Source organism: Pholis gunnellus, assembly GCF_910591455.1.
Source record: "Pholis gunnellus genome assembly, chromosome: 21".
Taxonomy (NCBI): domain Eukaryota; kingdom Metazoa; phylum Chordata; class Actinopteri; order Perciformes; family Pholidae; genus Pholis; species Pholis gunnellus.
The window spans coordinates 10,342,559-10,356,679 of NC_136548.1; the positions used below are offsets into that span (position 1 = coordinate 10,342,559).

The window sequence follows — 14,121 nt, forward strand, 5'->3', positions numbered from 1 at the left end:
AGCACAGAGCACATTTAGGACACGTGTAAGGAACGACGTAAGAGCTGCTCGATGAAATGCAACAATGGTTTTGTTTACAAGGGCAGAATAATTCAACAATTGACTATAATCCAAGTCACCTTTATGACCAAACCTTCATGTAGCCTTAAATAACTCGGCCAACGGGATATTTATGTCCACCTGTGGTGTTACGGCCATAGACCGAGTCATTATCAGAGTTTAACTGGAACATTATGCTCAGAAATGATGTTAAAAAAAGAAGCTAGAGCTACCAGGGTAGAGAAAAGATTATGACATTGGTATCCATCCAACATCACTCGCAATCACAAGATTTGTTACGTCATAATCGGCCCTAGAGAAGAAGTAGAAAATGAATAGATGGATAAGTCAGAATTACACAATATGGAAGTAATAGCTATAATAACGGCGTAAACATGAGCAAACATCTCCATTTTCTTTTTAATTGGAGAATGCAATGTGCTTTCGTACAAGACCACATTCCATTATCAGAATTATGCAACATGTACGTCATAAATATGAGATATTTTTCTTGTTATTATACAATCCTTTTGGGGCTTTTAGTGAATGGAATGCACTGCTGTAGTCTTGACATTTGATCTGCTATTATCTGTGCACATAACGCAGCAATAATCATGTTCAATACTGAACCAAAACATCTTAAATCTCTACTTGCAGTTGTCTGTAATTTTGTACCCTATAACTGCAAGGTCACATTAAACTGCAACATTTTATAAGAGCACATCTCCAGTAAAGTGTTTTTAGTCGTGATACTCACTGCAGCCTAATTCGTCCGTGCGGTCCCCACAGTTGTCATTGTGGTCACATACGTACGGCAGGGCCACACACTGTCCGTTGGTGCACTTGAACTCTTCCAGTGTGCAGGGCGCCAGCGTGGGCGCGCGGCCTGAGAGGGACACAGTTAGAATGAGTCATCAACATAAGTACACCGTCTGGTCTCACGTTGAATTCGGAGCTTTCTCCACAGTCTACTTCCCAACTGTCTATAAATACTGCTCACAAAAAAACCCAAGCATGCACACAGACAGGCTCCAAAACAAGTCAAGTACTCAAATGTAGGCATATACTATAACAAGGCAACATAATATACTATATTCACTAAATGACTTGTGCAATTCAAGGCCTCTCCACAGATTCCCCGTATGTCTTTACAATCTACTCTCCCGACAACAAATGGCATTAGAGGAGCGAGCCGATATCCACCTCTTCTCTAAACCAAAATATTTAATCTGCTCTCAAAATAATTTGCCATGATTGATGTTTAAGCTGATTGTGTAACAATTCTATAAAACAGACTATTTCCTTATCCCTTGTATGTTTCAGGCTTTGTGTGCTCTGCAGACGCCCTAATGTCATTTTGGGATTTCCCATTTCAGTGGCCTCAGAGGGGAAATATCAGGAGGCATTAGTGATGTTCCGACTAATCCTCGGGGATGCCAGAAACTGATTAGTGTTACATTTTCTGAACCTGAACTTATCACAAATCTGGTTACAGCTATGTTTAAAAAGAAGAAAAAAAGCAAAACATGTTTTAATATAAAGAAACAACAACTGTATCGAATTGTACACAAAGCCAAATTTATTGTGCGCACACACAATTATTATGCTGTTTTTGTTGTGATAATGTCAACAATCTGACGACTATGTAGTTTGTTGTTCAGCTCTTGCCTGTAAATAAAGCTACAGTACAGTTTCCTTGGGTTAAATTGTTTTACCCTTTTAAGTTTGCTTATTTGTTTAGCTTGATATCTTATGTTTAGCTTTGTCTCAGCGTCTGCATATTTGTCCTCTGCACGGTCTCCAAGTTTATTGAGAGCTAATTGGTCACAATTATAATCCTCAACAATGGCTGTCACTTTTTAAAAGCCTCGGTTGATACGGTCTTTGGCCCCTTTGCTTTGAAACACTGCTTCAAAATGCTTTCCTTCTGCCACAGAGAAAGAGCAATATGTTTATACAAAACAGCCCGGGTTAACTAAACAGATTGAGACGTGTGTGTGTGTGTGTGTGTGTCTTACAGAGTTCTTCCTTCTCGTCACTGCCGTCTCCACAGTCGTCCTTCTGGTTGCAGAGCAGGCCGGAGTAGATACAGTAGCCGTTTGCACAGCGGAACCTGGACGGCATCTCACAGGTGATATTCACTGATCAAACACACACAAATCTCAGTTCAGACAAACCTCTGCGAGGATAAATTATATGATCTCAATTCTTTGATTAAGTTCACTAGTTAAGATTTGGGGTAAGAATTGTAATGCGCTTTAAGGGATGAATGATTATGTCAATCACAGAAATACAGAGAAAATGCTTTTCACAGGACTTTGTCATACACAATACACCAAATGTTTCTTACCGCATAAACTGAGCTGTTCGTCAGAGCGGTCCCCACAGTCATTCACTCCATCACACACCCAGCCCTGGCTCAAACACAGATGGTTCGCACACTCAAACTGGTTTTGAGGGCACCAACGGCCTCCTGGGTAACGAGTAGCTGTTGGGGTATGAAAAAATAGTTAATCACCGATGTCAATTGTTGGTAGATTTTGGACTAAAGACACACAGAAACCTCTTAACACACACTCACTAACAAAAACAAAATACAAGTGCACTAAAGCGCCGTAGGGGCCAGGCACTTAGCCATTCGTTTTCATGCTGTTTACTTACGACAGCTGGTCTCATCTGACAGGTCCTGACAGTCAGGCCGGCCATCACACTGCAGAGCAGCAGGGACACAGTGACCCGAGTCACACTGGAAATAACCTGGACGACACGTCTGCAACTCTGGAAGAGAGCCAGGTGGTAACGAGTGTTGTTTATGACAGAACATATTTCAAGGGAATGAGTTGGTGATGCACCGCCTGCTCACCACAGTCTCGTTCGTCTGAGTTATCCCCGCAGTCGTTGTCGTGGTCACACACCCAGTTTCCAGGGATGCACTGTGCGCTGTCACATCGAAACTCACTTTCAGAGCAAGGCCGTGGCTCTATCCACCACAATCACCAGAAGAAAGAGACGCATTACTTCAGCATGAAATCAGAGTACGGTCTCACTGGTCATGCATACACCACACAACAGGCTCAAAATATATAAAGAAGCTGTTTTTTAAAGATGATTTGACTCTATAGTGTGGGATAGTGTATAATAATAATATATAGTGTCAACCAGCATTGCACCATAACCCAAATACAAGACTAAACTGAAGGAAAATAAATAATACAAATTGTTTAACCCTGGTGGACACGTGACTCTTGCTGGTTTGTGATGGATCGAGCTGTAAAAAGAAGATGGAGTATGACACTCACGGCAATTTCTTTCATCTGAGCTGTCGCCACAGTCGTCGGTGCCATCACACTGCCAGCGGATGGGGACACAGCGGTGGTTGTCACATCGGAAATCTCCCAGAGGATCACAGGTCACCTCCTCTGTTGGAAGACAAAGTCAGAAATGGACAGACAAAAGGATGATTCAATAAGACCCCATATTCAAAAAGCCAGATATGCTCATACAACAAATACATACATACATACAACGTTCTGTGCATTGTGAAAGTGTCTTTATCAGATATTGAAAGTTTTCCTGCCTATTTAAAAATTGTGAGATTAATTACTGTGTTAATGCTATGTAACTGTGGAAAAGTCATACTGCTATTTAAAATGTTCTGTTTCGAACTGTACAGTTATTTTTATCCCGAAGAAGCGCCTTAAACATTTAAAAAACATAAAACACAGACAGTAATACACAGTATTTATTACTAAAGTAGAGCTTCCTCATTGAGTGCAGTCATTGTTACAACTCTGCTTTCACATAGCATAGCATAGCATAGCATAGCATAGCATAGCATAGCATAGCATAGCATAGCACATCTGTAGACAAACAAGTACCGACCACAGCCTTGCTCGTCACTGTTGTCGATGCAGTCATTGGTGCCGTCACAGCGGGCCCACTGAGGAACACAGCGGTAATTTGTCTTGCAGGAGAACTCAGTGTCCTCATCACACTTGTAGTCTGGACCCACTGGACAGAGAAAGAAAGAGAGACGCGAGACATGGCACAGAAGTGAGAATGGTGAGTGAGAGACAGTGAGACACAGAAAATGAAAAACAAAATGTCACAAGGTGACAAGAACATAAAGACAAGAAATGAGACGGAGCAAAGCGGTGAGTATGGAGGATGGGGGGGGGGGGACATCAATAGGTTTTGCCTCTTACATTTTGAAAAACAACCCTGGCTGTCTGACTCTGTGTTCTTTGAGACTGTAATAAGAACACTGCAGAAATGCCAAGCCATGTACACATATATGCGATTAGATCATTGGTTTAGGTAGTGTATTGTATCATTTTATCATTTGATTCATTAAAACTGCCATTTCATAATATACCACTTACTGCAGGTTTCATACGGCTCATCAGATCCATCCCCACAGTCGTCCTGGGCGTCACACACGTAGTTGGTCGGCAGGCAGCGCCCGTTGGCACACTGGAACTGTCCCGGTCGGCACGTCTTCTGAGAACAAATCTCTGCGTCCTCGTCGCTGCCATCAGAGCAGTCATTCACTCCGTCGCAGTGCCAGGACACGGGGATGCAGTTCTTGTTTTTACACTGGAACTGGTTTTCTTGGCATCGGTGGTCACCTAAAAGGTAAAGACTGCAGCTTGAGTTGTGTTTGAAAACATCTGTCTGAACTAATTCCTAAGTGTGAGGGCTTCTCATGAGATAAAGGCCTGGCCGAGGCCTTTTCTAGCCTGTTGCAGTTAATTAGAGTAAAGATTAATTTTTTATACTGCAGAGAGCTGCATCCTCGTCTGAACTGTCGGGGCAGTCTGAGTGGCCGTCGCAGATGAAGCCAGGGTAGGTACAGGTGCCATCTTGACACTGGAACTGGCCAATGGGGCAATAACGGGGCGGGCAGGTCTGAGGTTCATCTGAGCCATCACCGCAATCTGACTGGCCGTCACACTTCCACCATATAGCAACACACCTATGGACAAGACGGGACACAAACAGGTTAGCTTACAGAATACAAATGTAACATTTTATTCTGCAAGATCATTTTTATAATCTACCCTATAGTTCGGCCTTTCCTACTTTTTATCTTGTCGTTGTTTGTTCATATGATTCCGTTTTATAGTTCTTCAGCTCTTATTTTCTAATATAACTTAGAAACAGACAGTGAATGCCTGTCTCCCTCTTCGGTGGACTGTAAACACCACGGAAAATGATGGAAATAAGTCCAAAACTTTGTTGTTGTATCCCTGAGATGTTATACATTAACAATACAATGATGTGTATAAGATTACATTGTTTACTAAAGCGCAAACTGTATCCAGCCTTTTAATTCTGCTCTAACAGTACATCAGATTGATGCAGTTTTTTTTCCTATATTGTTTAGCCTGCTTTTAAAATATTGGAAATGTTATAACACAATAATCCCATTCAAGTTCATCATTTTTCAGCGACTTGGATAAGGTTTCCTATGGAGATGAATGGAGTTGTGAGGACTGTGAAATTGGAACAGAAGTGATTTTCTATCTGACTGACTTCTCATTGTCCCCACAGCGGAACTGGGTGCTGGAGCAGTCGGCGACACACAGGATCTTAAAGCCCACCATGAGGCCGATGAAGTGATCTGGGCACTGGCAGGTAGCTTTTTGCCCACCAGGGGCAATCAGACACAAGTGACTGCAGGTCAGGTGATGGGAGGAGCAGGGGTTTTCACCTGGGAAATAAGTTGATGAAAAACAACATATTGTTAAATTATGAGCTGTCGTCAATTGATACAATAAGAACATAAGCTACTACATGTCAAATGTACGTACTGCGGGGCTGTCTGTAGGGGTGGTAGACGCGAACGTCATATGGTCGATGTGTGTTGTTGCCCATGATTGTGCGCTGTTCGCCGGTGTACTTGTGAGCCTTCTCTACTGTATGTGTGTTCCAGTCCGTCCAGTAGATCCAGTCCTCGAACACGGAAGCAGCAAAGACGTGGGGAAGTGTACCAGCGATGGCCCGGTGTCGGTTCTGGCCGTTCAGGTCTGCAAAGCTGAAGGTTGATACAGTGGAGGGGGGTTAATACACTCTGAAGGCATTTCACTGGTACTATTATACAGGAACACCTGTTGAAGCGTACTTGATGGCAACTCAAAATGGACAAACGTCTGACTCTCTGAACTCACTCCAGAAAGTTGAGGTGAGAATCCGCAAAGAAGATCTTGTTGGTGGTGTAGTCTATGGTCAGAGCGCTGGGCCACTCCAGCTTGGTCGTTATAATGGCACTGATGTTTGTTCCGTCCATGCCAACTCTGCCGATATATGCGGTGTCACCCCAGTCAGTCCAGTAAAGCCATCTGGGAAAGAGAAGAGGAAAGATTAAAAGGATTAAAAGAGTATATTATAGTGGATATTTAGCATTTAAATCTATCAAATAGCTACAGTAGAAATATCTAATATTGTGTGTGTGAGTGTGTGTGTGTGTTTCAGTACCCATATTTAGGGTTAACCGCCACAGCACGAGGCCGGCTGATGAGATAAGTGGAGTTTCCATCAGTGAACTCTCCAGACAGCAGTCTCTTCTGGTAGCGTCCATCCAGCTCCATCACATGGACTGAGCCGTAATAACCGTCCACCCAGTACAACTTCCTGCAACAGACACAAACGTTTTCACTGAGATCCCTGCAGCCATGTTTCGGTGAGTCAGACTGATTCCATGCTCATAACAACAGTATTTACAAAGTTCTCCTGCAGATTTAAAATAGTTATTTTGTATCTGTTTTGTACAAGACTAATTATCAGAATCAGCTTCACATAGGAGGTAATTGTGAACACATACAATGAATTTATTGTACAATAAATTATTGAATAATGAATAATTTATGAATAATAAAATGATTCCCGCTATAACACACCTGCCCACCCAGTCCAGTGCCAGGCCTTCAGCTCCTAATATACCGTCCTTTGCCAGCGTCTCCCTGTCAGTCCCGTCAAAACGCATCCGCTCGATCTTGCCAGCCCCGGCATCGAGCCAGTAAAGCCTCTTCTCATAGTCGTCAAAGTCTAACGCCACCACATTGGACAGCCCCTGCAGGACTAAACTCAGATGTGACCCGTCAGTGGTCAAATTGCGGATGTAGTAGCGATTACTGTACAACAGGTATGGGGCAATGCCACTGTTCTGACGACAGGTGCGTCCATCCGGTTCACGGATATACCCGGGGGCGCATTTGCAGTGGTACGAGCCAAAGGTGTTCTCGCAGATCTGGCTGCAGACGGCGGGTGTGCTGGAACACTCGTCGAGGTCCTCACAGGCTTTGCCATCCGGCATGAGTCGGTAGCCAGGCTGGCAGGAACAGTAGTAACCAGTGAGGGTGTCGGTGCAGAATTGGGCACACTTGTGGACTGATGGGTTGCGGCACTCATTGACTCCTAAACAGAACAAGGAGGTGAAGTGGAAGAAAGAGAGGCGATACAGATAAATGACTTCAGGGATCTCAATGAGTGAGAAAGATTCTAACAGATTAGGTTAAAACTATATAAATCTTAAAACGATTAGTCAATGAAGTGATTCACAGAATTGTAATTAACAAATGTGGAAATGTGTCAATCGAAAAGTTATTCATCAAACAATAATGCTAAATATTTGCAAGTTCCAACTTCTCAGAATTGAGCATTTATTGCTCTTCTCATATTTTTAGTCAATGTATCATCACTTTTTTTTTTTATCTACTGTAAAACTCACATCAATTCACATCAATATTTTGACATAATGTCATATTTCCGAATCTCTCACCGCAGCCTTTCTCGTCGCTGTTGTCCTGGCAGTCCTTTTGTCCGTTGCACACCTTACTGGTGTCGATACAGTCGCCCGACTTGCACATGTACTGCTGAGGAGCACAGGTGGGCTGGGGCGTGACGCACAAGCTCTCCGCTTCATCTGAGCCGTCCATACAGTCGCTCTGCCCATCGCAGGCGAAGGAGGCGGAGATGCAGGCTCCGTTACTGCAGGTGAACTGGTTGCTGCTGCATGTGTCATAGGTGCAGCCCAACTCGTCGCTGCCGTCCCCGCAGTCATTCACACGGTCACAGCTGGGGAGGAGGACAAAGTCATTAGACTCTTAAGTAACAAGATAATTAGTTTCTGGACTGGAAATCTACTTTTGTTCACTCACACACTCTTCATACTTACTGGTAGGGGAGGAGGATGCAAAGCTCGTTGGAACAGGCAAACTCATTCATATTGCAGGTGCGGTTGGGGCAGTTCTGGAGCTCATCAGCCGCATTGGCGCAGTCTTTCTCTCCATCGCACACGAAGTTTAAGGGCACACAGCGCGGGTAGCTGGGAAACCAGGTTGGACAGGTGAACTGGTTGGAACTGCAGGTACGTTGGCCTGAAGGAGACGGAGAGAAGATGAGCAGGGTGGACTAGAGATGGATTACACGTTTAGCTGTAAAGATTTTAAGAGCACACATGATGAAAGTGTACGAGGACGCAAAATTCAGATGAGATGTGGGATGACGCTGAGAAAAAAAGAAATTAGCTCAAATATAGTGTATGTTTCTATTTTCTCACACGTCACATACAATAAATAGAGTACCAGTCGTCCTGTCGCACAGTGTAATAAATACATGTCTATGTGCTATCTCACCACACTGTAGTTCAGGAGCCTCGTCACTGGTGTCCCAGCAGTCATTGTTACCATCACAGACCATTGACTGGGGGATACAGTTTCCATTTGTACAAGTGAACTGGCTGGGACTGCAGGTTTGGATTTGATCCTCTGCACAGGAACAAAGAAAGAGATTTGTTTTTACAGAAGCCTTAAGAGATCTAGTCTCATCACAGACCACTAATCAGCAACAAAAAGCTGAACATTCAGATTTGAAGGTCAAAGAGAATATTACATGTTAATCACCGATTCATTTGGAAATATATACGGCATCTGTTCGGACACACTGACTGCTGGATTTAAAGTAAAATGCACAGTTAAATAAAAACTCATTAAACCAACAAGAAATCCTGCTAGGAACACTAAAAGAAAGGTTTGTCACTACAAAGATGAAATTGACGAAGATATCAACACTCACTACAGGAAAGAGGTTCATCTGTCCCATCAGCGCAGTCTTGGATGGAGTCACACACCCAGGAGTCGGGGATACACTTCCCTTCGTCGCAGCGGAACTGATCCGGAGAACATGTCCGACCCGCTGTAACACAGGAACACAAACTCTTCCAGACATCCAGTTCTAACTTAATCTACTTAGCAGGTAAAACATAAACTCTGTAAGTGATGCACTTCCTCCCAGCATGTCTCTCTTTCTTACGCTCTCTCACTCAGCAGCAGGGCAAACGCTGAGGGTTCAACTTACCGCAGAAGAGAGGATTCTCATCGCTGTTGTCTCCACAGTTGTTGAAGCCATCACACAGGTTTTCAGGGTAGATGCAGATGTTGTTGCGCTCACACTTGACCTGGCCTGCAGGACACGACCTGTCAGCTGGAGAGGGGAGAGGAGGGCAAAGATCAAAACATCAGCCATAGAATAAAAAACACAGGACACATTTTAATTATTATTACATGTAAAAGGATAACATTTAGAACTTTTGATGGTTTACACTGACTTCAGAGCGGTTGAAAATATTTTTGGGACAGTGGTGATGTTCGAAGGACAATTTTAAATCTTGTTGTTGATCAGCTTATTCATCACTCACGGCAGTTGATTTCGTCAGAGGTGGCGTTGTCTCGGCAGTCGTTGTGGCCGTCACAGACGAAGGCTGCACTGATGCAGCGTCCGCTGGCGCAGGTGAACTCGGTAGCAGGGTTACATGTGGGGAAGGGGCAGCCTCGCTCGTCACTGTTGTCTCCACAGTCGTCTGTGTAGTCACAGGTGTAGCCGAGCAGCACGCAGCGCCCATTGTCACAGGTAAAGTCCGTGGCTGAGCAGGTGTGGAAGGCTGAGCAGGAATAACAAACAGAGCGCTGTCATATTTATGTCTTAGACTTTCTGTTTATCCTCTTTTTTTAAAAACAAGTAAGGGCTGCAATCCAAAGATTAACAGACATAATTTTATCAGTAAAAACATAACAAAATTGCGTGTGTCCCTTTCCCAAGTTGGCATTGCGTGGCACAATTGATATCTAATGGGCGATTAAAATGCCCCAAATCATCAGTGTACATTACCTGCAAACAATCTGCATGCTTACTTGGTTTGCTTCTATCTGTCCACTCAAAATAGTAACCATTTAATTTCTAAAGTCAGATTAAACCCCATCGCTCACCACACACTCTCTCCAGCTCATCTGACTTATCCTGGCAGTCGTTGTAGCCGTCACACTTCCAGCGCGCTGTGATGCAGTCACCACTGAGACAGGTGAACTGCTCTGGCTGACAGCGTTTCCCTACATCTGTGATACAGTCTTTGCCATCATTGGCCAGGTACCACTTCCCCTGATGAGGACACTGGCACTCTGGGCCCAATGGACCTGCATGAGAGATAATGGGAGGTGAGGGAAATTAAGAATGTAGAGTCTTTAAAGAATGAAGAGTCTTATTAATTAGTAGTACTGTGTGTCTCTTTGAGTCGTTTAGGATGTTCAGAACTTTCTCTACGTGCTCGTATGTCTGAGTGAGCAAAAGCACTCACTTGAAATACAAAACAGTTACCTGTATTGTCCTTATCATGGTTTAAGCTTCAAGAAGTTGTATGGAAGAATTTCTGGATTAGATTTATTTCAGGCAGCAAAACATTATGAGTCAAGTGCGTAAAATAAGCCTTGAACAGACGCAAATTCCACGATTTGTCCAGAGAAAGCTGCATTCACAATTTTAGATTTTTTGAGGAAATTTCACCTGAATAATCACTGTCGGTTGATGTGTAAGTCAAATTGAGTATTTAAGGGGATTCGGTGCCTTGCATAGTAGCATCCGCAAGGAAGTATTCTTACCGGAAACACAGACATTACTGCAGCCTCCGTTGAACTGCTGACAGGAGCTGGAGCAGCTCTCCTGCTTAGATTCAGAGTAAACGTGGATGTCGTTTGGTCGGTACTTCAGGTCCTGGGCCAGCACTGCGAAGCCAGAGCCATCGTCCTTCCCCGCCCTAAAGACGGCTCTCTCAGTCCAGTCAGTCCAGAAGATGTCCTGTTGGAAGACAGTCATGGCATACGGGTAGAGGGCCCCCTGCAAGATCACTTGTCGGTTGGCACCGGTTAGCGTGGCCCTTTCAATCTTATCTCTGAGGGAAGCAGCAGGGGAGAAGAGGAGTTGTCAAAAAATGTGAGCAGTATGGGATCTGCTGTAACACGGTATATATCAAAAACTGGACATACAATGAGGCGTCAGCCCAGTACAGCATCCTTTCTTCGTAATCCAGAGTCAGGCCATTGGGCGTCGTCAGGCTGCCGGTAATGATCGTGGCCCGGAAGTTTCCACTTAGTGTGGCCCTCTCAATCTTAGCTGGATAGCCCCAGTCAGTCCAGTACAGGTAACTGGGAAGAGAGAACGAAGTAAGACGGGAGGAGAGGAGCTCCACAGTGAGTACATAAATCATCTAAGTCCAATTGGTAGACACTGATTAGTGAAAATAATGGGCTGTTGTTTTTACCCATAGCAGGGGTCAACAATGATGCCTCTGGGACGATTTGCATTGGCGACGATTGAGCGGTTCATCCCATCCAACCCCACGGACTGGACATTGCGTCTAAAGTAGTCGGTAAAGTAGAGACGCTTGTTGACCCAATCATACGCCAATCCCTCTGGGTCGTCCAAATCTGAGCAGTGAAACAGAGACGAGAGGGTAATGAATAAACAGTGAATAACACAATGATTATAAAACAAATAGGAAAGTGAAACAGGGTAAGAGAAGAGAGCGAAAAATAAAACAGGGAGAAAAATATACGACAAGATGGGAGTCCCAACAAAGGGATCACAGCAACAATTAACGCTCAACTCACTTGTAGCTATGAAGACAGGCGGGTTGGTGATGGATGTAGTGGTGACGTAGCCAATTCTGCTCCGACCAGTCCCCATGTACTGGGTGAAGAAAATTCTCTTCTCCTTGAAGTCATAATCCAAAGCCATCAAGTTGTAGCCCAAGGTCACCACTGGATAGGGGGTGCTGTGATCCAGAGGATCTAACCTCAGGCTATTCAGCGTGTAATCTGTGGTGAAAACTAAAAACTCCTCTTGTCCGTAACCACATGTTACTCCGTTACTAAGCAGCGACCCATGTGCACAACCGCATTGTGGATGCTCCTGGCCCGGCAGGGCAAAGCAGAGCTGCTGGCAACGTCCGTTATCTTCTTGACACGGGTTAAAGCCCACCTGGTTGGCAGATGTAGGCTGGACATGAGCGTCAAAGACAGTGACATCCATCAGCCCCTCAAGGTTGTCTCGAATGACCTGGTACCATTTAGGGTTGAAAATGTTTTGTTATTGCACATTCACAGCAGGTTCGCTCATTTTTCAACTAACATCTGCTATCACTACGGTTGTTGCTGTATTTATATTATTCTAATATTTGAGACCACATATGCGTTTCCCCAACAAACTGAGTAAATTAAACACATTCTTTAGTTTCTTCATTATAAGATATAAAACAGCGTCATCGTGAAAGCTGAAACTGTATTAAATCAAGCAGATTTAAATTCACCTCCGGCTGGTCGGTATTGGCTGGGTCCTTACTGGCCTGTAAAAGCTTCCCAAGCTTTTTATCCACCCACAGCATGTAGTTTCCGAATATAGCCATCCCTGCTGGCGATGGATACCGGCTCCCATACCGGATAATCTGCCTCTGTGTGCCATCTGTAGCCATCCGGGAGATCATGTCAAGAACGTCATCTGTCCAGTAGAGGAAATCATTGGTGTAATCAATGGTAAGGCCACGAGGTGACGCTAGGCTTTCTGATGCCAACACCGTGCGGTTGGTGCCATCGAGCAGGGCCCGCTCAATCTTGGGTGCTTGGCCACCGTCGGTCCAGAAGAGGTAGCGAAGCTTGGGGCTGACAGCCACGTCACGGGGCTTGTCCTGGGAGGACTTGAGGAGAATCATTCGGTAGGTGGTGTTGATGGCAAGCACCTCCAGGAAGGTCTCGCTCTCAAAGGCATTGGTGAAGTATAAGTTACCTGAGAAAGTTAATGGAGAGACGAGGATAAGATAGACACACAACTATAGTGCCTGACACAGTAACGTATGGTTTTAATTGTGCATGAAATGAATACACTTTAGTGAAATATTATGTATGAATTTCTTTATACAAGTTCTAGTTAATATCTTTGCCCCTTGAGCCTGTATTTGTAATGATAATGGATGAAAGATGGGAAGGTTGGTGAGGCTTCATACCCGCAACCCAGTCTACAGCAAGGCCCTGGATGCCTCCTTTTCCAACGCCCGAGTTGAGGACAGTGCTGTAACGCCCTCCATCTGTTTTGGCCCTGAAGATGCCCTTGTAAGAGGTGGAAGTGCTGTTGTCAGTCCAGTATACAAAGCCAGATTCAATATGGAGGTCCAACTTGCCCTTAATGGAGTAGGAAGCTGCAAAAGAAATTAAAATGCTTCTTGTATCAACTGATTATTTTGCATTTATAGCCAACAATTTACAACATTAAGCCAACATACTTCCACCGACAGGCACCATAGCCTCAGAGTGGTCGGAGCTGTTTATGTGGAAGCCACGGATGAACTTGGTAGTGGAGACAACTGCGAAAGTTTCATACTGTTCGCAGCGTGAGCCATCTTGAGACGGGTTAAAGCCCGTGGTGCAAGCACAGGTTTTCTGATTGCCCGGTTTGGGTAGACAGAGGTGGGGACAGCCGCCGTTGTTGGAGCTGCAGGCGTTGGTGGTCCCTGCTGAGTCTGAAGTGGCAGAGAGAGAAAGATACTGGTAGAAGTGAGCATTACTGGGTCATATGAGCCCATAGTACTGTAATGCACTCGACATTTAAATAAACATCTGCAGAAGGAAAGGAGGCCAATTTCAACGGTATGTAAGAGAAAATCTTTTATTTTGATCTAAACTGAGCAAGATTGGATCTTCATGTATAAAAATAAATGTTGCACTATGAACATTCAGAAAACATGTCTGACTTGTTACTATG

At 44.4% G+C, this 14,121-nt stretch overlaps 1 protein-coding gene across 1 annotated transcript in view; it reads right to left on the bottom strand.

The window, feature by feature from the left end:
- lrp2b (low density lipoprotein receptor-related protein 2b) overlaps positions 1–14,121 on the bottom strand; it is a gene marked incomplete at its 5' end in the record, with an annotated part of 36,044 nt that overhangs the window by 5,682 nt on the left and 16,241 nt on the right. The window contains 28 exons of the mRNA XM_079182913.1: positions 797–925; positions 2,058–2,180; positions 2,390–2,527; positions 2,701–2,817; positions 2,903–3,019; positions 3,339–3,458; positions 3,922–4,050; positions 4,422–4,667; positions 4,818–5,014; positions 5,575–5,752; positions 5,853–6,076; positions 6,210–6,380; positions 6,517–6,672; positions 6,939–7,455; positions 7,820–8,115; positions 8,216–8,417; positions 8,676–8,807; positions 9,115–9,234; positions 9,397–9,522; positions 9,737–9,979; positions 10,305–10,508; positions 10,971–11,260; positions 11,355–11,513; positions 11,630–11,795; positions 11,979–12,426; positions 12,677–13,149; positions 13,367–13,558; positions 13,643–13,879. Of these exons, the coding sequence (XP_079039039.1) occupies positions 797–925; positions 2,058–2,180; positions 2,390–2,527; positions 2,701–2,817; positions 2,903–3,019; positions 3,339–3,458; positions 3,922–4,050; positions 4,422–4,667; positions 4,818–5,014; positions 5,575–5,752; positions 5,853–6,076; positions 6,210–6,380; positions 6,517–6,672; positions 6,939–7,455; positions 7,820–8,115; positions 8,216–8,417; positions 8,676–8,807; positions 9,115–9,234; positions 9,397–9,522; positions 9,737–9,979; positions 10,305–10,508; positions 10,971–11,260; positions 11,355–11,513; positions 11,630–11,795; positions 11,979–12,426; positions 12,677–13,149; positions 13,367–13,558; positions 13,643–13,879 (5,850 nt within the window). The remainder of the gene's footprint in view (positions 1–796; positions 926–2,057; positions 2,181–2,389; positions 2,528–2,700; positions 2,818–2,902; positions 3,020–3,338; positions 3,459–3,921; positions 4,051–4,421; positions 4,668–4,817; positions 5,015–5,574; positions 5,753–5,852; positions 6,077–6,209; positions 6,381–6,516; positions 6,673–6,938; positions 7,456–7,819; positions 8,116–8,215; positions 8,418–8,675; positions 8,808–9,114; positions 9,235–9,396; positions 9,523–9,736; positions 9,980–10,304; positions 10,509–10,970; positions 11,261–11,354; positions 11,514–11,629; positions 11,796–11,978; positions 12,427–12,676; positions 13,150–13,366; positions 13,559–13,642; positions 13,880–14,121) is intronic.